The 21,134-nt window shown below is 39.4% G+C and overlaps 1 protein-coding gene across 2 annotated transcripts; it reads right to left on the reverse strand.

Moving 5' to 3' along the window:
- Positions 1-540: 540 nt before the first annotated feature.
- On the reverse strand, positions 541-9,071 carry PPDPFL (pancreatic progenitor cell differentiation and proliferation factor like). 2 transcript variants are annotated; one of them, XM_028163145.2, is made up of 7 exons: positions 9,020-9,071; positions 5,691-6,219; positions 4,484-4,561; positions 4,282-4,381; positions 3,884-3,955; positions 2,979-3,076; positions 541-2,815 (listed from the first exon to the last, which is right to left on the reverse strand). In XM_028163145.2, the coding sequence occupies exons 2-5, from the start codon at positions 5,989-5,991 to the stop codon at positions 3,946-3,948; spliced, it is 489 nt and encodes a 162-aa protein (XP_028018946.2). In that variant the 5' UTR covers positions 5,992-6,219; positions 9,020-9,071; the 3' UTR covers positions 541-2,815; positions 2,979-3,076; positions 3,884-3,945. The 2 variants fall into 2 exon arrangements, with proteins under 2 accessions (XP_028018946.2, XP_028018948.2); XM_028163147.2 differs by lacking the exon at positions 2,979-3,076.
- Positions 9,072-21,134: the final 12,063 nt, after the last annotated feature.

Here is a 21,134-nt window from a genome sequence, read left to right on the forward strand (position 1 = left end):
GAAAGGAAATAAGTAGATAGATCTTGGAAACATACCAAATAAGATCGAAAGGACCTGGTGTCAGATTGGATGTAAGGGAAGCTCTCGAGGTTCATTCGCTGCGTGTGCGGGCTGATGAATGATGTTGCCGGTCTCCAAGGAAGGAGAAACTACAGGACGTGGTGTGAGGCCTTAGAGGATGTCATTGGGGTGAGGGTGGGGCATTGATTATGACTCTTTCCATTTCTTGAATTTCCATGAGTTAGAAGTTTAGCTCTACCCTGTTCAACATGAACAATTATTTATCCTCACTCTCTAATAGCCCAATGGAATTCTGCAATTTTGTTTCCTACAACCCTAACTTCTATAAAATGTACGAAGCATTGCACAGGCCTAAGTTCCAGATGGAGGACTTTTACTCTAGAGAGAATTGAAGAATTGGCTGTCGGTGGCTTTATCTATAAAGGACATGGGGCCAATAACGTGGAACCTGCTATCCAAACCATTTCTAAAAAAAAAAATTAGCAGAATCTCAACATATAATTTCACAGAAACTGAGGAGAAATTGTCAAAACCTTGTCACATTTAATACCAACATCCAGGCCAAGTCAAATAACATTTCATAAATCATAGAATGATCATAGCACGTCTCAAATCACATGGACACCCCTGTAACATATGCACCTTCACTATTTATTATGTTCCCAATAGGCAGCAAAGCCAGGCAGGAGATATTTTAACTAAAACAACAGTTATGCTGAGACTTAACGTCTGAGGTACTTTTTAAAGACAGCCCCAAAGTGTCTGAACTGTGGGAAAATTACTTTAGAAGCAATTAACTAGAATTTACCTAGAAGACATTTTATTCTCTTTATTTCTATCATACTAATTCTGCAGAAACTCTGGAATAGCACAAAGCAATCTTTTCAATTTTTTAATCATTATATAAGAGTTCACTTTGACATTATTTTTTGGAAAGATTCCTTATATTTTTTCAGGATTCATATCTGTCTATTGATATCTATCTGTCTATCTATCTGGCATCTATATATGCTCACATATATATATATGTAGGTGTGTTAACCACTCTAAAATGCTTGATAACTATATATGCTCATGATAGAATGTTTGATTTAAAACCTTATGTAAAATTCAACTCTTTTAAACAGTAATAACTTTCAGTAACAGTAACACTAGTCTAAACAAATATAAAAGCAATCCCTTTGACACAATCAAAATACTACAGACACATAGGCAAAAATGTAATTTAACAAATAGTATCTTTCTGAGTAAACAAAGTAAATACCAACTTGGTAACCTATTTTGGGAAATTCATCAAACACACTAATCAAGCCATCTGTTCACACATATACCAAGTGATTAAGAAAAAATGAATTTGTTAATAATCTTATAAAACAAAACCTCCCACAATTTACCATTTTGTTTCACCATATTTTTCTCTCACTTTGGAAAAATTCAGTCTTCAATCACTGAAATTTGATTTTCGACTAAAGCCAAATGAGATATATAGTCCAAAGGTTTAATCAGCCTCTACAAATATATAAAAAGTGTAAAGGCAAGTAGCCAGCAGAAGAGCAGTAACATGTCAACAACGATATACTCTTGGACCAAAGGGATGTTTGAGTCCCTTGGTTGACAGCAAAGTGATGGAGGAACGTGACATAGAAGGAACGCACGTCCCGTCTGGAAGGAGCGGTAAAGACTCGTGCCCATCACTGAGGATGCCAGTGCTGCCGTGGCTGCGTGGTCCTGTGGTTGGGCAGAAAGACGGCTTCACCAACAATCACAAGTTCCCTACAGGTGTTCAGTGTGACATCAGCCCCATGAGCCTGTAGGGAGGTCAGCCTCTGAGGGAACTTAGCACCCCTAATTCCTAAACCTGGCATCTTACGTTGAAAAATATCTGCAAGAAGTATCAGAAATTTTTCAGCTGAAACTCCTTTGGCACTATCTACCCAATACTGAGGAAAGTAGGGAATACTCTGCCCAATGTAAGGAAGATTCACACTCAGAAAATGAATTCCAGGTCTCCTCTATGTAATAACATGTATTGCCTTCTAATTGTACTCAAAAACCTGCTCATATTAGAAAATGTGAAAAGATACAGAAAAAATATAAAGAAGAAAATGAAAATCACCCAAAATTCCATTTCCAGAAATAGCCATTGTTACCATTTTGATATATTTCCTTCCAATCTATTCTTAAGCACACATACTTTCTAGATACAAGTAAAATCACACCGTATAGAGATTATCCTGCTTTTTTCATCCAACTTTGTATCTTCATGATTTTCCACGTTGTTAAATATAATTTAAAATCATGAGTTTTAAAGTCTACACAATAACCAGTTATGTACAGTAGTGTATTTAACAGGTAATGTACTTATGGGTATGTTTTCTATTTCCAATGTTCATGATTAAAAATACAGTTTTTGCAACTCTTTTTTACATTTCTGAATCCAATGCCCTTAAAAGCCCTTATGTTAGGCATCAATGCTTCAGTTTTAAGGCATAATAAATCAATCAATAGATGTAAAGAGCACTTAACTTAAATTTTTGAAAATTTAAACACAACTTTTAATGTTTAAAATTTTTTTGAAAAATAATATGGGTAATGAGAAAGTTACTCTGCATAAATCATTGCGTTTGAAGGGCCCGTGTTTTCAAAGGCTTTTCCAGTATTCCCTGTGCAGTTGATTGCTGGTAGCAGGACCGGTCTTGCTGTTGAGGAGAAGTCATTGGGAGTAGCTTGGGTGCTGAAGGGTGCGGTTCCCAGGGGCAGGGCCTCCATGGGTGGTCTTCTGGCTTGTAACTGGCTGTTACATAGAATTACAAAGAACAGTAATTCTTTGCCTAGAATAGTCAGCTGTTACAACAATGCCCACTGAATTGCAAGTCAAAGGTGATTAGCTGAGAAATGCTTCTTTGTAAGTTGTCTTTACAATGGAGGTAAACCAGAAAAATAAATGAAACACTTACCTAAATAATTCAAATCACTATACTTGATAGAGTAAAGAATACATCTTTTCAACAACTGGCCTTACTTTGATTTTACAAAGTATCGTCTTTAGTTGATTCTGTGGAAAATGTATCAAAACACTGAGGTTTTAACATTAGAATCTATGGACTGCATTGTTGTTTACTCTTTTTATCCCAATTAGTAGCTAGTCATTAGTAAAGGGTGTAAAAAACAACACAGTCACTTTTTAAAAACCATTAGAATAACAACTGTGCTATTCAGTATGATACAGAGTTCAAAACATGTTGTGTACAAACCCACAAATTCCATCTTCTGGCTGGTAATTGGCGCCCAGACAGAGGCCAGTCCAGACCAGCAGTGGGACCTAGCAGGATTGTCTAGGACAGCCAGCAACTAGCTCACTGTTTTCTGTTTGTTTTTGTTGAGGCTTGTCTGACAGGTTTTTCCGTTAGAAAGTTACTATTTTTCCCCTTTGTGATTCTTAGGTACTTTATGGGGAGATACTCTGAGAGCCTGTGATATCTTGTTTCTCACACTTGTGCCCATTTCTTTTAGAGCCCTGGGGTAATTCTTGCCTGGAACAACTGTTGCTGGTGTGTTTGTCATATAACGATTCTCCATCATTCCTTCTACGTTTATAAATTGGAATTCCGCTGCAAGAAAGAGCTTTTCCTTCTCTCTCATGTATTTGTTCATTCAAGTATTTTTTATATCTAAATAGATTATGGACTTTATTTTATTCTACAGGCAATTGTCTATTATTATCCTTATTTTGCTGCTGAAATAGTCCCAGATTTACCCAGTTCGTTCCTGTGTCATTTTGACACATTCCCATCATCTCAGGGGCATTTCTATCTTTTTGGCATCATGAAATGGTCCAGGATTGTCTCTTACTGTTTCTTACCTGTCCTGGGATCAGCCATTTCCCCGAGGAGCTGTGATTCCTTTTATTGGAGTAGATAATTGTTATTTGTTCCTGTAGGTATTGGAAAAACAAATTTAGAACCTTGCCTCTGATTCCCGATCCACTCCCGCTAAACCATGATAATAATCGGCATATGAGTTTTCAGTTTTTTCTCTAGAGATAGAATTAGAAAGCGTGCTCTGATCTGACTGATGCTTAACTAGAAGGAGGGAGAAACTGTTTCCCCACCTTTACCCTCAAGTACGCTTCATATCAAAGCCTTCACTACCTTCCAGGAGACAGCTAGGTTTTATCCTTATTGGTTATCATGATAATTATGACATGTATTGTTCTATTCTGAAAAGGAAATATCCTTATCAGAAAAGGCTACAACTTACCCACAAGCAGCCTGGTCTTCTCTTTTTACATTTGAAAGCACAGGTTCAGACTGGAAAAAGGATTTAAACCACCAGGTGGATTCTGCCACTTCAGGTAATCCTATCAAATAAAATTGACATTACTCCCTTATCAAACACCTCTGAGAGATGAAAAATGAAGGGAAATAATGAGGGTGATGCTGATAAGAAATAAACGACATACCTTGCTGGGATTTGTCATCATCTACGAAGTGAACAGAATCAGAGCCAGTTAAAGAGGTGCCTGAAGAAACACTGGCTTCTGTAGGAAACAGATGATAATAAACAAGCAAGTAAACAACAAGCCAACAAACACAAATTTTTATATATAAACGCTCAAGTAGCATGGTTTGAAATCATTTAATCCTGATCATGAATTCATGAATTGAAAATCTGATTAAATTATCAGCCTATTAAAAGTCTTCCAGAATAACGCGTATTACATTTGTATTAATAGAGTAAATTTCTTTCCATGGTGGACAACTCTCTCTCTCCACAGATTAAGTGTAGAATTTAAAATATATTATAAATGTTATCAAAATCAAAATCTTAGGAAGCACAAAATGAAGAATGAATATTATTGTACTATATTAGGAATATTTCTTGTATATTATATACACTAACTTGTACGGTATATACATTTTATTTGTCATATCATACTTGTATTTTAAACCTGTAAGTCCTTTAAAAGATCAAGATATAAAAATAATTTCTAAGGATGTAAACTTATTGTCCGTGAAAAGAATAAGTCAATAAATGTGTCCAACTCTTATCTACAAACAACCCTTGAAATAAGAGTTTTCTATATGCTGGCATACATCCCTTAAATGATAATTTGGTTCTGAAATGATTGTTTCGTTTTATGAAATTTCTGAAGTTTCTTTAAGAAGCTACAATTTTCTATTTAGCTATAAATAATCACAGATGGATAGATAAATAAAAATAAAGCTGGCCGGGTAGAAGCTGACCTATTACCCACAGCAGAAAGTGGAAATGAGAACATCTTTGTGGCAGAGTCCTGTGACTCCTCTTTTCTAAGAAATGAATATTTTATTTATGTGAAACTTTCAGTTTTTAACATATCCTATTAAATGCAAGGTACATGAAATTAAAACATAATTATGAAATATAAGCTTATTTTCACTTATTTATGTGTCAGCAGTTTCATGGATGTAACATAGCATAGTTAAAGCAAAGCCATGAGGCTTGACCATATTGATTCGGATTGGTCTCTGATGAGGTCTATTCCTGTTTTCTTCACTGTCACAAATAATTGTCGTTCTTCTCCCTTAAGTTCTGAGCAGGACGTGATACGTAGGTTAATAATATCCCACAAACATCACCTCAGATCATATTCTCTGGGGGTACCCTCCGGTGGTGGTACAACTTACTTCGATAATGCTGGGTTCTGGCCAGAAGGCATCCAATGGAAGGCACCGATGTCATCGTCCCCAGAGCAGGAGCCAGTGAGGTGGTGACCAGCAGCCCGTGAAACAGGGGCAGGGACAAAATGCTGAAACTTCCTTTTCCTTTTTCCATGAGTATTTTGCGTGTGTGTGTGTGTAAAGCAATATAATTTACCATGTAATAAATCTCATAAAGAGAATTAAAGAGTTTACACAAAATTGCAATCAAATACATTGCAATAAACAAAAAATGCAATTCCTTTGCAAAGACAAGAAAAAAATACATAACCAAGTACCATAACAACGCCTACAGCTTGCTGCACCTGAAACACTAAAGGTCAGGGAAGAAGTGTGAACACAGCTGTGACAATCACTCACCCGCCTGCCTTCTCCAACCTTTCTTTATGGGAAACGTGGTTCTAAAGCTTCTTCAGAAAAGGCACGCCGTGGAAGGGCCGCTTGGCCGAGACCCGGGACAGACCCGCTGCCCGGCAGGGGAAGCGATGTTAACCGTCTGCAAGGCAGAAAGCGGAGCTGGGAGCACACGCCGGTGGGCACCGGGCCACCGCAGGCGGAGCCGGAGGCGCCCTGCCCTCCCGTCCGCCCTTGACTGTGCCAGCCTGCCAGGTGGGCCTGGGCGCGGCAGGACTGCGCCCGGACGTGGCGCTGCCCTTGGCTCTGGACGGGCGCGGCTCCCCTCTGCTGGTCTGACGCGGGCGGGGTGGGTAGTAGCCACTCTGGGGACAGCACCCCGCCGGGCTCTGCAGGGGACAGAGCGACAGGCTGCCAGGCCAGCCGGGGGACTGGACACCGTCACAGACGCCGGGATGCAGGGCCAAGTCACAGGGTCTCGGAGGACAGAGAAGAGCTCAGGGGAGCTGGGGGGCCTTCCCGGGAAGCCCTTCACTGTCGCCCCGACGGACAGCGGGCTAGAGATTCCAGCGAGAATGATCGGGGGCAGATGGAGAAACTAGTAACTCGACGACGCTCTGCCAATACTATTGGTTCATACAGAAGCTGAGTTTCTGTTCTGCTTTAGTAATGGTCCTTAGGTGAACTGTTTTGCCATTTCACAGACTCAGTTTACCGAGGGGTCAAGCTGTGGCCCCTTGACACTGACATGAGGATGCTGTCAGCTGCTGTTTCAGCTTCTTTGGTGGCTCTTGGTTTTACCCGTTTAAATCGATTTTGGCGACGTTTACAAAATTACTCGATCAGCTAGGTCCACATTTGTTCAAACCATTAATCTGAGTTTGCCATCATGGCTTTTTTTAAATACCTACGTCACCTGGTTATGGCTTCTTCCTATTGCCAGTATAATTTACTTCTGCCTTTTCACTTGTTGTCTTGATTAGTTTTCTAGTGGTTTCTCTATTAAATTAGTTCTGTCAAAGAACTACCTCTCTTTTGTTCTTTGGTTTTATTTTTTTTTTCTGTCTTGCTTTTATTCTTCTTCCTTTTACTTACTGTACGATTATTCTTCTTCCTATTTATTTCAAGATATTTTGTAACTACTGTTATGACATTTCTTGAATATTTGAATTATCTAGGGATGCTTTTCTTTTCCAAACATATAAATTTTCTAAATTATCTTTTAATTGATGATTCCTAAATCCACTGTATTGTCAAGAGAGAATGTTAACTTTTTATTCATTCTTTGAAATAATTTTTGGAAGTGGCTTTGTGTGTATTAATAAGAGCGAAAATTCTTCATTTACTGCACAGTCATGATTTTGTGTCTATTTGATTGTTACTTAACTATGTTAAACAAATAATCTGTACACTTAGCAATGTATTACCTCCTGCCCTCCCAGTTTCTGATTCGGTCCATTTTGGCCTCCTGTATTTTGCAGCTGTGTGGGACGGTGCGCACAGAATCATGAGGTCATAGCTTATCAGTGGATCTTGGCTTTCACCTTCCTTTATCAGCACTAAGGGTTTACTTTTGCCCTAGATTCTCATTGGTCTAATATTAATATTGCAGCACCAGCTTTTTTGTAAGTAATCAGAAGGTATCTCCTTACATATCTTTGTTTTCAACTAGCTGTTCTGTTTCAGTTTAGAAATAGCTTATAAGCACCCTTTAGCTGCATTATTTTTTTCCTAGTTTTACAGATGTACTTTCTGTCACGGTTGTTGATCTGTTGGCTGAGTTTCTTGCCATTAGATTTCTTCATAAATTTTGTAATGTGGGTTCGTGTGTTCCTTGTGAGTGGGAGATAACTCTTATTTTTCTTGCCAGCTCTGCGCCACCCCTGGCCACTATGCCACGCCCCTCTCCTGGCTGGTGGTACCAAGGTTTTACCCACCTGACCCTAGTTTTTGTAACTTTCTATTATACCACTCACATTTTATTGAGTTATTTGTTAGAATGCTAGTTTCTCAAAGACAGGGAGTACCCTATTCATTTTCCCTTTAGCAACACCCAGTACAAAACCTGACACATACAGTAGTTCGTGTTCTGAAAATCTGATAAAACCAATGTATTATTCCTCCTGTGCATGGTGATGAGAATTACATCCTTGGCTAATAATTAAAATGTTATAACAGGGCTCAGATTTCCACGCCATAAGCATGACATAACGAGACTAATTTTTACCCGATCGTTTTCTGACTCACGTCATTTTTCAATAGCTCAGTATTAAAATTAGGTCCATCCACATTTTCACGAAGTCTTTTGTCCTAGAATTAAGTTATGCAAACATTTCTCTTCGATCATAACAAGAAGAGAGCCCAACTCTGAGGACACCCTTCAAACCTAATGGACGCCTCACTAAGGGAAGAGAAAGGCAGGTTCAAGGAAGAGTAAGTACTAATTAAAGTCAACGGCAGCCTCTCTGAAAGTTGACCTATTTATCACATGGGAGACACTATTACTCCTTCTGGGTTTATTGACGATGAATGAAGTAGTAGATAGATATCCGATTGCTGCTCTGTAGAGCATGGAAATTCATGGCAAGAAAGAGAGTTTTGCTGGTAGATGATTTACTACCAGCCTGCACTGTCAGACGGTTGACCAAGTGCACAGCGTGAGATCAGACCTGGGCAACTCCACCTCCTCCACCTCGTTCCCGGCTGCAGTCACGAAATATGAAATGTCTGCGTGTGCACACGGCACGTCAGGGATCTCAGACACGCGGTAACATCCAGGCCATTGGACATGCCATATTAAACACACTGGGCACCTCTGACAATGAAAGCTGCCAATGAACACGTGCAGCAGGTGATTCACAAAGGCACGCAGTCTGCGTGGGTGCTGCCCGTGGCGGGGATCACCCTTCACCCCCCTCACCTTCCTCCTGTGAGTTTCCTACCTGAGTCCCTGAAGGATGAGCTTACAGTTCACAGCATCGGAGTCGAGTGAGGCCGGAGAAGGGCTGTGGACCCGGGGCCACCAGCGTCCCACCCTCCGCCACCTCAGCTCCTGATTTGCTCCTGAGGCTGACCGTCAGCTCCCTCTGCCTGGTGCTTGCAGAAGATGATACACCCTTCACATGCGGCCTGTTACCATCCCACTTACACTAGCTAATGGTCACTCTCCTCCTTTCACAGAGCTTTCCCAACATATGGATGACATCCGGCTCCAGTCTGCTCATCCCGAGGTCCAACAGTCGGCTGCCAGGGATGCTAGAGCATCACCTTTCACACTGCCCCCCACCAGGTCCTCACTGGTAGAGGCTGTGACAGTCGCCCTAGGTCTCAGGCTGCTGGACTTACTGTAACAAAGCACCACAGACAGGGTGGCTTAAACAATAGAAATTTCTATTTTATTTTCTCCCAGTTCTGGGGGCAACATTGGTTTCTTCTGAGGCCTCTCTCCTTGGTTGGTAGACAGCCGGCTTCTCTCCGTGTCTTCACCGGGTCTTCCTCCATGGGTGCCTGTGTCCTAATCTGCTCTCTTATGAGAACTCATTCATATTGGATGAGGGTCCTATCCTAATGACAACATTTGAACTTAGCTACTTCTTTAAAGACCCCGTCTCCAAATGCAGTCACGCTCTGAGGTCCTGGGGGTTAGAACTTCAACATGTGCATTCTGGGAGAACACAGTTCAGCCCATATCAACCTGCTAGAGTTTCCCAGGTGATGTGGGAGCTCCACCCATCACCAAAGACGGGGTCCAGACAGCTGCTGGCCAGCTGAAGGGTGGTCCAGCTCTGAAATCCCAGCCCTGCTGGCATCCTGCCCTTGGCTGGGTTCCCTGGGAAACAGACACTGAGACACACATGGGGACATTTCTGGGGCAGAAGGAAGCCTTGAGCATCACCTGTTCAAACCATCAATCTCATCAATTACACCACGAAATCACTCAGACAACTTACCAGGTGAAGTGAGATTTCAAACACAAAGTGTATGCTGAGCACTAAAATTTTAATTTCAGACGTGGAATGAATTATCTCTTTAATTGAATATCCTGAATATCCTGAATTATATCAATTTTGATTTATCTTTACCCATAAATCTGGGCACTGCTATTGCTGGAGTAGAATATACATAGTTTCTGACATAAAATTTCATACACTGCAGTCACTGATCCTTCAACTAAACTCAGACAAAACAGTTTCTTATTTAGAATTAAAACCAGAGAAGCAATGAGCTTTAGAGGTGGGGACAAAAGATACAATTTTAATCATCTCATAGTAATTATCAAAGGGCCCAAATGAACACAGCATGTTGAAAGTATTAGTATTAGATTGTGTATTCTTTACTTGAAATAAAATTTTTAAATCTGAGAATTACACATAAAAAGAAAGAATAGTTTTAACAGTGGTATTTATTTTATTGTACTTTTCACTCTTCATGCCTAATTAAGGATATAGTTTCCAAATACGGTGTTTTTTCACTTCTCATCTGTTTGTTTTTTTTTTTTCTCTTATGAGAATAAACTCTGTTGAACTTTCAGATGAGGTATTAACTTTTATCAGATGATCCAAAGCTCAAATGGATTTTGAATTTCAGCCAAGGAAGGCAAAGTATTTTGATGAATTTCATCACCAGAAAGGAAGGGGAGAAAAAAAGTACTGTTGGCAGAATTTTCCCAAGCTGTTGCCAGGAGCCATAGAAAACTTACTTGCATTGCAAATCCATTATAACATTATAAAATAGTTTTATATAATCAAGATCAGTAGTTCAAGGCAATTTATAAATAATTAAATACGGAAAGGCACAAGCAATTAATGTTATGTGAGTCCTAGGGTGTTTTTCTAAAGTATTACATCTATATGTGTTTAAACGCAGGCCCTCAATCACAAAAACATGCAGAGATTGTGGACTTATAGGTGCTTATACAGTAAATGTTTGTAAAAAAATAGTTTTACCTGCAATCTCGGGAAAATATTGGTGAAACTTTTGCTGAAAACAGAATTGCTTCAATCTATGGCCCAACTTCTAGTTTTGCATCTATAATACTGAACTCAAAGGTAAAATCTGGACTCCTTCATGAATCCACACTCATTTCAGATTACCAGTGGAAGTATGCAGATGTTTTGAGGCTTCCGTAATTCTTGTCAAGGCCCCTTTGCTCTCACTGACTCATTCCCTCGTGACCACTCTACCCTTATCCACACTTTATTTAGGGCCAAAGTTGTTCGTGTTTTCCCTCTATTTTATGCTGCCCTCTCTCCCACCCCCCAGCAGCATGGGATATACCTGGACCCGGGAACAGGAGGGCAACAGTGGGGGTGGTGGGCAAGTGTAGGGGTCAAAGTGAGACAGGAAATAGAGTCTGCACCGTCTTCATGCAGATCAAAGTAGGTGACAGACACTGTTCTCCAAAGCATATCCATTTCTGACGGAGCCGTAATAATAGTTGCTCTGTCGACATCATTACTCCGACTGTGCAACGAGACACCGCGAGGAGATGAAGGAATATCCCCAGGGTTATTTATGGTCCAACGGGTGGAGATCATCTCATTCACAGAAGCTCAGGATGAAGACCCTTGGTTCACCGTGTGAGGAGATGCAGAGGGAGTGTCTCGGCCTGGAGCCCATGAAGGGAATTTCCTGGAGTAAAGGGGTTTCTGAGGCTGCGATTTCTTTAAGGCTCTTTATTACATTAGAAAAATGTTTTTCTTTTCTAGCTCCTTCTCATGTGATGAAAGGACAAAACCTTTGTAGCTGAAGTAACTTTTTAGATACCCCATTGGAAGCAACATGCTAACTGTAAAGCATGAAGCCAGGGGAATAAAGTGCCCCAATCTCTGTCATACTTGTGTTCAGACTGCATAACCCATAATTAAAACACATTCTTCTTTGACTGCGCATCTAATATGCTCTGTAAGGTTGATTAAATACCTCCAGTGAGCTGCTCCAGGATGGTGCAGGCATTGATCGGTACCTCAAGACTCGTCCACTGTCCTCACCTCCACATGTTCCAAAGAGCCCCCTCAAGCAGCAAGGAATGTCTAAACACAGAATTTGAATAAGACATCACAAACTGTAATATAGGATGCATAATATAACAGTTATAAATCGTTCATCTTTTTTAGTAAGGCTATTTATATTTCACAGAATTGGGAAGAAATGTGATCTAGATTTCAGGATTGAAAGTTGGAAACCAGAGGTAGTTTCCAAGTTTAACTTTGCTTTAGTTAATCACATAAACCAAGACAAATTTCCTTACATTTATTTCCCAAGATGGATAATTTTCGCTTGTATCTATTGGGAAAGAAGGCTAATGAGTGAGTCCATTTAGGTCTGGATTTTGTCTAAATGTGCTGGGTAAGCAAGAGAGCATGCATCTCACCTATGTCTTTATTTCTTCTTGTGAGAATAGGGCTATTCAATTTTAAATACCCTTCAAAGTATTACGTATAAGAATCTTTAAGTTGGTGTATGCATTTGAAAAACATGACACAAGATACCCCTTGTTAGCAATTCAACCCAATTAGTGTTCTCCTTTTACTTTAAAATGAATCTCTAACTGTACATTAGACATCTGTGAAAGATCATGAACTATGTAGCCTCTTTTAGCAAATCTCCAGGGGGATACGTCTACTGGAGTTGGGTTGCAGAGTAAATAACCATATTAGAGGTAAAGAACTCCCTTCAGTGAACTTCTGTAGAACTAACCCTGATCATTACAAAACAGTCCACCTTGGTAGCAATTTTACGTCCTTGGTGAATGTAGCCCTTTGGTAAAGCATCTAGGTTGAAGTAACTTTGATCTGAGATTTTATCTGGAATTGCTAACAGAATCAGGACATCTTTTCCGCAGGGCTTATGCGATCAGCGTAATTCACTGATATTATTTTATAAAATATAATCAATAATGAGTTTACAGTAAATAAAACAGAAGCCACTCTTCTGTCTCTAATGGGAGTGCTATGAGTTTGTTTGAACTTTTAATTAATTAAAATTTCCATACAAAGGATGAAGTGTTTATGATTTTTCAGTGAATACTGATGAAAGCTCATTGTCCAAAATTCACAAGCGTTCATTCAGACTCATAAAAATGTTTATGAATATTTCATCCAAAACTGAGATCATAAAATGAAGCACTTTGTAATCCTTTCAAGAGCCACAATAAAGAATGTCCATGAATTAAAACCATGCATATGTTGGTAACCATTAGTATTTTTTTCCTTCAGAACGTACATAGCAAATGTCTACTTGGGATCAGCAGTGTTTTAGACCACACCTATCATTTTTGCAAGAAGTGCTAACCGCTCAGAAACTCAAGAACCTTCAAAAAGTTGGGAGGAAAAGGCAAAGTTCTAATACTGAGTTTACAGATAACAATTACCAAATCCTGAAAAAACATTGATGAATTAATTTTACAATATAGAAATCAGAAGTCAAATGTCATCATCAAATGCCCCAGAGGTGCATTTGAAGGGGAAGAAGGGGTCCTCAGGGAAGACCCTGATGCAGCAAGTGTGCAATCTCTGACAGCAAACAGGAGGTTTCTAGATGCCGCTATGGAGGAGAAAGGAGCACACCTTCGTGGAAGATGTTAGGATTTGCTACTTTGGGGAATTTGTGTTTTCAAATCACTCTTAATTTTACAGAAGCAGTGGTGAGGATTCATTGACACCTGGCAAAGGTGAAAATGCTCTTGTTATTTCCTGTTTATCCAACCTCTTCCCCAGCACGTAATCCGCGCCTGACAACGGCGATGTACAGCGATTATACAGGTTACGCCCATTGAGCGCCTGCTGTCTACCAGCTGAGGGCCTCAGTGCTTCAGGTGAAGGTGAGCCTCGAAACAGTCCTAGACGCAGATTCTCTGTTATCCCCTCACCGCACAGGAGGAAGCTCGGAATGGGTTGGTAAAGAGCTGGGCTGAAGTCCCACAAAGTCACACGACTGGTAGGAGACGCAGCTGGGAACCAGAGCCCATCCCCGGCCCTCCTGCTCGCAAGCCGACCACGCACGCTGGGCCACTGGATTCTGAGTCAGTCTCAGCCCTGAGACCGCTGTGTTTGGGGATGTTGCTTGTTTGCTTGTTCTCCTGGGAGTTACTCTTATGGAAAGATGTTTACCTTGTAAGCAGCTGGAATGACCAGTGTGCTTGGCTGGGGACTCAGCTGTGTGTCTCTTTTGGCCAAAAGCGGGGCTGTTGGTAGAGCTTCCTTTGGAGTCCGATGAGCCTGGCGCCTTTGGGAAAGTGATACCTAGAGGGGCTTGAGGATGGAGTTATACAGGCCGGCAGGTCCGTTTTGGTTTATTGGTGAATCCTGGCCGCTGCCACGTGTGTCTGTGCTCAGGACACAGTTCCGGACGTTGGGGCTGAGTGGGTGAAGTGAAGGGCCCCCGGGGGCTGGTGACAGAGGCCGCTGCAGCCCCAGGCAGACCGCAGGGCGACGACCCATCCTCCCATCACAGGGCCGAAGCGGGAATCACCACGAAGAGCAAGTTCCTCTTGTTTTCTTCCTTCTTTTCTTCAAAAATAAACTGACGTTTTGACAGGTTCCTTCTCTACAACTTTCGACACACTTGCTTAGCTTAGAATCGCCAAAGGCAGAACTGTTTTGTTCATAGAAATATACTTTATCAGAAATACAGTCAGGAATTAAAGCCTCTTAAAGCCCTGAAAGCCATATTAAAGTGGATTTTGTCTTGTAGAAATCAAAGAGAGCATTTGCTTCAAGCTCACTCATTTCCTAATTTTTTCCTAAAACACAGATTATCCATGTTTATAAAAAAAAATTTCCTATACATTGTCATAATAAAGTTATCAAATATCATGGATCCCAATGTATATAATACAAATATTTTTAAAGATTTCACCTACTACAGCATAGATTTTTGGATTAAGGGAGTGAGAATATTTTCCCTTAATTTTTAATGGTTTTGGACTAATTGTAGACCCATACCGCCCTCTGCTGGCCACTATGTGCCTGACATTAAAAATGGATGTGAACCTGCAGAGTCTGTGAAGAACCCAACATTCCCCAGAAAATAAACTTTTGTTCCCCAAATGAATGACGGTTTTTTTCTGACATTTGCTTTCCAATAAACAATACTTTCAATTTTTTAATTTTTATCTTTTTATTTCTTTAATTTTTAAGCAGGGCTACTTAAAGGTAATCTTTAGTATATTTCTTAGGATTTTTTTAATCAAAATGTCACTGATGTAAAGTTAAAATAACAAAATATGTGCAATGGAAGAACTGCCCCCAAATTACACATATATTTTAAATCGCTTTTTTACTTCATGTTTTTTATTTTCCATTTAATATATTTTCATATACAAAAATTTTTATGCATTTTATGTAATTATAAGATAAGGCCTATCACCAAGACATGCCCTATATTCCACTAATTCTCCGGATGGATTGCATCCACCAGAAAGGATGGAGATTTAATTCACCGATATAGAGTTTGATAAAGATGTCACAGGACAGTTGAAAGAGAAAGTGACGGGCAGCTGGGATTTGAAACTCGTAGGTCAGCTTGCTTTCTGAAAACGCGACCTCGGGCAAATATTTCCTGTAACTCGGCTTCAGTGTCCTCATCTTCAAACCGCAGGTGACACAGGATCATTACAACGTGTGCCTAATAACACATATTTCACGGAGCAAGACGCTGCCTGTGGGTCACCCGGCCTCCTGCTGGGCGCAGCTCGGGTTCATAGGCCGTCCCTTCCTCTCTCTTCCTTCTCTGAGCAACAGCTCTCACCGATGTACCTTCAAACACTGGCACGTATTGGGCTCTCAGTAATATTTGTTAGTGAATGAATATCTTTAGCACATGATGGCCAGAAGTGGAGAGATGTTAGCATATTCTGGGGTCTGTATCCGGCCCGAATGCTTTTCCTAGTCAACATATTAAAAGAGTTCTAACTGAAACAAAATATAAAACTATGGACTTATGGCATTGTCCCCGAAAGCAGCTGAGTATATATGCATCCTTTCTTATTCTTCGGTTCCATGGAAACTGCTTTGGAAGGTGAGGTGTTTTTTTTTGGTTTTGGTTTTGGTTTTTTAACATCTTTATTGGAGTATATTTGCTTTACATTGTTGTGTTAGTTTCTGCTTTATAACAAAGTGAATCAGCTATACATATACATATATCCCAATATCTCCTCCCTCTTGCATCTTCCTCCCACCCTCCTTATCCCACCCCTCTAGGTGGTCACAGAGCACTGAGCTGATCTCCCTGTGCTATGCGGCTGCTTCCCACTAGCTAGCTATTTTACGTTTGGTAGTGTATATATGTCCATGCCACTCTCTCACTTCGTCCCAGCTTACCCTTCCCCCTCCCTGTGTCCTCAAGTCCATTCTCTACGTCTACGTCTTTATTCTTGTCCCGCCAATAGGTTCTTCAGAAACTTTTTTTTTTTTTTAGATTCCATATATGTGTGTTAGCATACGATATTTCTTTTTCTCTTTCTGACTTACTTCACTCTGTATGACAGACTCTAGGTCCATCCACCTCACTACAAATAACTCAGTTTCATTTCTTTTTATGGCTGAGTAATATTCCATTGTATATATGTGCCACATCTTCTTTATCCATTCATCTGTCGATGGACACTTAGGTTGCTTCCATGACCTGTCTATTGTAAATAGTGCTTCAGTGAACATTGGGGTGCATGAGTCTTTTTGAATTATGGTTTTCTCAAGGTATACGCCCAGTAGTGGGATTGTTGGGTCGTATGGTAATTCTGTTTTTAGTTTTTTAAGGAACTTCCATGCTGTTCTCCATAGTGGCTGTATCAATTTACATTCCCACCAACAGTGCAAGAGGGTTCCCTTTTCTCCACATTCTCTCCAGCATTTATTTTTTGTAGATTTTTTGATGATGGCCATTCTGACCAGTGTGAGATGATATTGCATTGTAGTTTTGATTTTCATTTCTCATGATTAGTGATGTTGAGCATCCTTTCATGTGTTTGTTGGCAATCTGTGTATCCTCTTTGGAGAAATGTCTATTTAGGTCTTCTGCCCATCTTTGGATTGGGTTGCTTGTTTTTTTGATATTGAGCTGCATGAGCTGCTTGTATATTTTGGAGATTAATCCTTTGTTAGTTGCTTCATTTGCAAATACTTTCTTCCATTCTGAGTGTTGTCTTTTCGTCTTGTTTATGGTTTCCTTTGCTGTGCAAAAGCATTTAAGCTTCATTGGGTCCCTTTTGTTTATATTTGTCTTTATTTCCATTTCTCTAGGATGTGGATCAAAAAGGATCTTGCTGTGATTTATGTCATAGAGTGTCCTGCCTATGTTTTCCTCTAAGAGTTTTATAGTGTCTGGCCTTACATTTAGGTCTTTAATCCATTTAGAGTTTATTTTTGTGTATGGTGTTAGGGAGTGTTCTAATTTCATTCTTTTACATGTAGCTGTCCAGTTTTCCCAGCACCATTTATTGAAGAGGCTGTCTTTTCTCCATTGTATATTCTTGCATCCTTTATCAAAGATAAGGTGACCATATGTGCATGGGTTTATCTCTGGGCTTTCTATCCTGTTCCATTGATCTATATTTCTGTTTTTCTGCCAGTACCATATTGTCTCGATTACTGTAGCTTTGTAATATAGTCTGAAGTCTGGGAGCCTGATCCCTCCAGCTTTGTTTCTCTTTCTCAAGATTGCTTTGGCTATTCGAGGTCTTTTGTGTTTCCATACAAATTGTGAAATTTTTTGTTCTACTTCTGTGAAAAATGCCATTGGTAGTTTGACAGGGATTGCATTGAATCTGTAGATTGCTTTGGGTAGTATAGTCATTTTCACAATGTTAATTCTTCCAATCCAAGAACATGGTATATCTCTCCATCTGTTTGCATCATCTTTAATTTCTTTCATCAGTGTCTTATAGTTTTCTGCATACAGGTCTTTTGTCTCCTTAGGTAGGTTTATTCCTAGGTATTTTATTCTTTCTGTTGCAGTGGTAAATGGGAGTGTTTCCTTAATTTCTCTTACAGATTTTTGATCATTAGTGTATAGGAATGCAAGAGATTTCTGTGCATTAATTTTGTATCCTGCTACTTTACCAAATTCATTGATTAGCTCTAGTAGTTTTCTGGTAGCATTTTTAGGATTCTCTATGTATAGTATCATGTCATCTGCAAGCAGTGACAGTTTTACTTCTTCTTTTCCAATTTAGATTCCTTTTATTTCTTTTCTTCTCTGAGTGCTGTGGCTAAAACTTCCAAAACTATGTTGAATAATAGCAGTGAGAGTGGGCACCCTTGTCTTCTTCCTGATCTTAGAGGAAATGTTTTCAGTTTTTCACCATTGAGAACGATGCTGGCTGTAGGTTTGTCATATATGGCCTTTATTATGTTGATGTAAGTTCCCTCTATGCCTACTTTCTGGAGAGTTTTTATCAAAAATGGGTGTTGAATTTTGTCAAAAGTTTTCTCTCCATCTATTGAGATGATCCTATGGTTTTTCTCCTTCAGTTTGTTAATATGGTGTATCACATTGATTGATTTGCATATATTGAAGAATCCTTGCATTCCTGGGATAAACCCCACTTGATCATGGTGTATGATCCCTTTAATGTGCTGTTGGATTCTGTTTGCTAGTATTTTATTGAGGATTTTTGCATCTATGTTAATCAGTGATATTGGCCTGTAGTTTTCTTTTTTTATGAAATCTTTGCCTGGTTTTGGTATAAGGGTGATGGTGACCTCGTAGAATGAGTTTGGGAGTGTTCCTCCCTCTGCTATATTTTGGAAGAGTTGGAGAAGGATAGGTGTTAGCTCTTCTCTAAATGTTTGATAGAATTCACCTGTGAAGCCATCTGGTCCTGGGCTTTTGTTTGTTGGAAGATTTTTAATCACAGTTTCAATTTCAGTGCTTCTGTTTGGTCTGTTCATATTTTCTATTTCTTCCTGGTTCAGTCTCAGAAGGTTGTGCATTTGTAAGAATTTGTCATTTTCTTCCAGGTTGTCCATTTTATTGGCATGTAGTTGTTTGTAGTAATCTCTCATGATCCTTTGTATTTCTGCAGTGTCAGTTGTTACTTCTCCTTTTTCATTTCTAATTCTATTGATCTGAGTCTTCTCCCTTTTTTTCTTGATGAGTCTGGCTAATGGTTTATCAATTTTGTTTATCTCTCAAAGAACCAACTTTTAGTTTTATTGATCTTTGCTACTGTTTCCTTCATTTCTTTTTCATTTATTTCTGATCTTATCTTTATGATTTCTTTCCTTCTGCTAACTTCGGGGTTTTTTTGTTCTTCTATCTCTAATTGCTCTAGGTGTAAGGTTAGTTGTTTATTTGAGATGTTTCTTGTTTCTTGAGGTAGGATTGTATTTGCTATAAACTTCCCTCTTAGAACTGCTTTTGCTGCATCCCATAGGCTTTGGGTCATCGTGTTTTCATTGTCATTTGTCTCTAGGTATTTTTTGATTTCCTCTGATTTCTTCAGTGATCTCTTGGTTATTTACTAGTGTATTGTTTAGCCTCCATGTGTTTGTATTTTTTACAGATTTTTTCCTGTAACTGATATCTAGTCTCATAGCGTTGTGGTCAGAAAAGATACTTGATACGATTTCAATTTTCTTAAATTTACCAAGGCTTGATTTGTGACCCAAGATATGATCTATCCTGGAGAATGTTCCATGAGCACTTGAGAAGAAAGTGTATTCTGTTGTTTCTGGTTGGAATGTCCTATAAATATCAATTAAGTCCATCTTGTTTAATGTATCATTTAAAGCTTGTGTTTCCTTATTTATTTTCATTTTGGAGGATCTGTCCATTGGTGAAAGTGGGGTGTTAAAGTCCCCTGCTATGATTGTGTTACTGTAGATTTCCCCTTTTGTAGGTATTAGCATTTGCCTTAGGTTTTGTGGTGCTCCTATGTTGGGTGCATAAATATTTACAGTTGTTATATCTTCTTCTTGGATTGATCCCTTGATCGTTATGTAGTGTCCTTCTTTGTCTCTTGTAATAGTCTTTATTTAAGTCTATTTTGCCTGATATGAGAATTGCTACTCCAGCTTTCTTTGGAAACATTTTTCCTACATTTCCAAATGTTTCTATGGAAACATTTGCATGGAATGTCTTTTTCCATCCCCTCACTTTCAGTCTGTAAGTGTCCCTAGGTCTGAAGTGGGTCTCTTGTAGACAGCATATATACGGATCTTTTTTTGGTATCCATTCAGCCAGTCTATGTCCTTTGGTTGGAGCATTTAATCTATTTACATTTAAGGTAGTTATTGATATGTATGTTCCTATTACCATTTTCTTAATTGTTTTGGGTTTGTTATTGTAGGTCTTTTCCTTTTCTTGTGTTTCCTGCCTAGAGAAGTTCCTTTAGCATTTGTTGTAAAGCTGGTTTGGTGGTGCTGAACTCTCTTAGCTTTTGCTTGTCTGTAAAGATTTTAATTTCTCTGTCGAATCTGAAGGAGATCCTTGCTGGGTAGAGTAATCTTGGTTCTAGGTTTTTCCCTTTCATCACTTTAAGTATGTCCTGCCACTCCCTTCTGGCTTGCAGAGTTTCTGCTGAAAAATCAGCTGTTAACCTTATGGGGATCCCCTTGTATGTTATTTGTTGCTTTTCCCTTGCTGCTTTTAATATTTTTTCTTTGTATTTAATTTTTGATAGTTTGATTAATATGTGTCTTGGCATGTTTCTCCTTGGATTTATCCTGTATGGGACTCTCTGCACTTCCTGGACGTGATTGACTATTTCCTTTCCCATATCAGGGAAGTTTTCTACTATAATCTCTTCAAATATTTTCTCAGTCCTTTTCTTTTTCTCTTCTTCTTCTGGGACCCATATAATTTGAATGTTGGTGCATTTAATGTTGTCCCAGAGTTCTCTGAGACTGTCCTCAATTCTTTTCATTCTTTTTTCTTTATTCTGCTCTGCGGTAGTTATTTCCTCTATTTTATCTTCCAGGTCACTTATCCATTCTTCTGCCTTAGTTATTCTGCTATTGATTCCTTCTAGATAATTTTTAATTTCATTTATTGTGTTCTTCATCATTGTTTGTTTGCTCTTTAGTTCTTCTAGGCCCTTGTTAAACGCTTCTTGTA

Source organism: Balaenoptera acutorostrata, chromosome 17, assembly GCF_949987535.1.
Source record: "Balaenoptera acutorostrata chromosome 17, mBalAcu1.1, whole genome shotgun sequence".
Lineage (NCBI taxonomy): Eukaryota > Metazoa > Chordata > Mammalia > Artiodactyla > Balaenopteridae > Balaenoptera > Balaenoptera acutorostrata.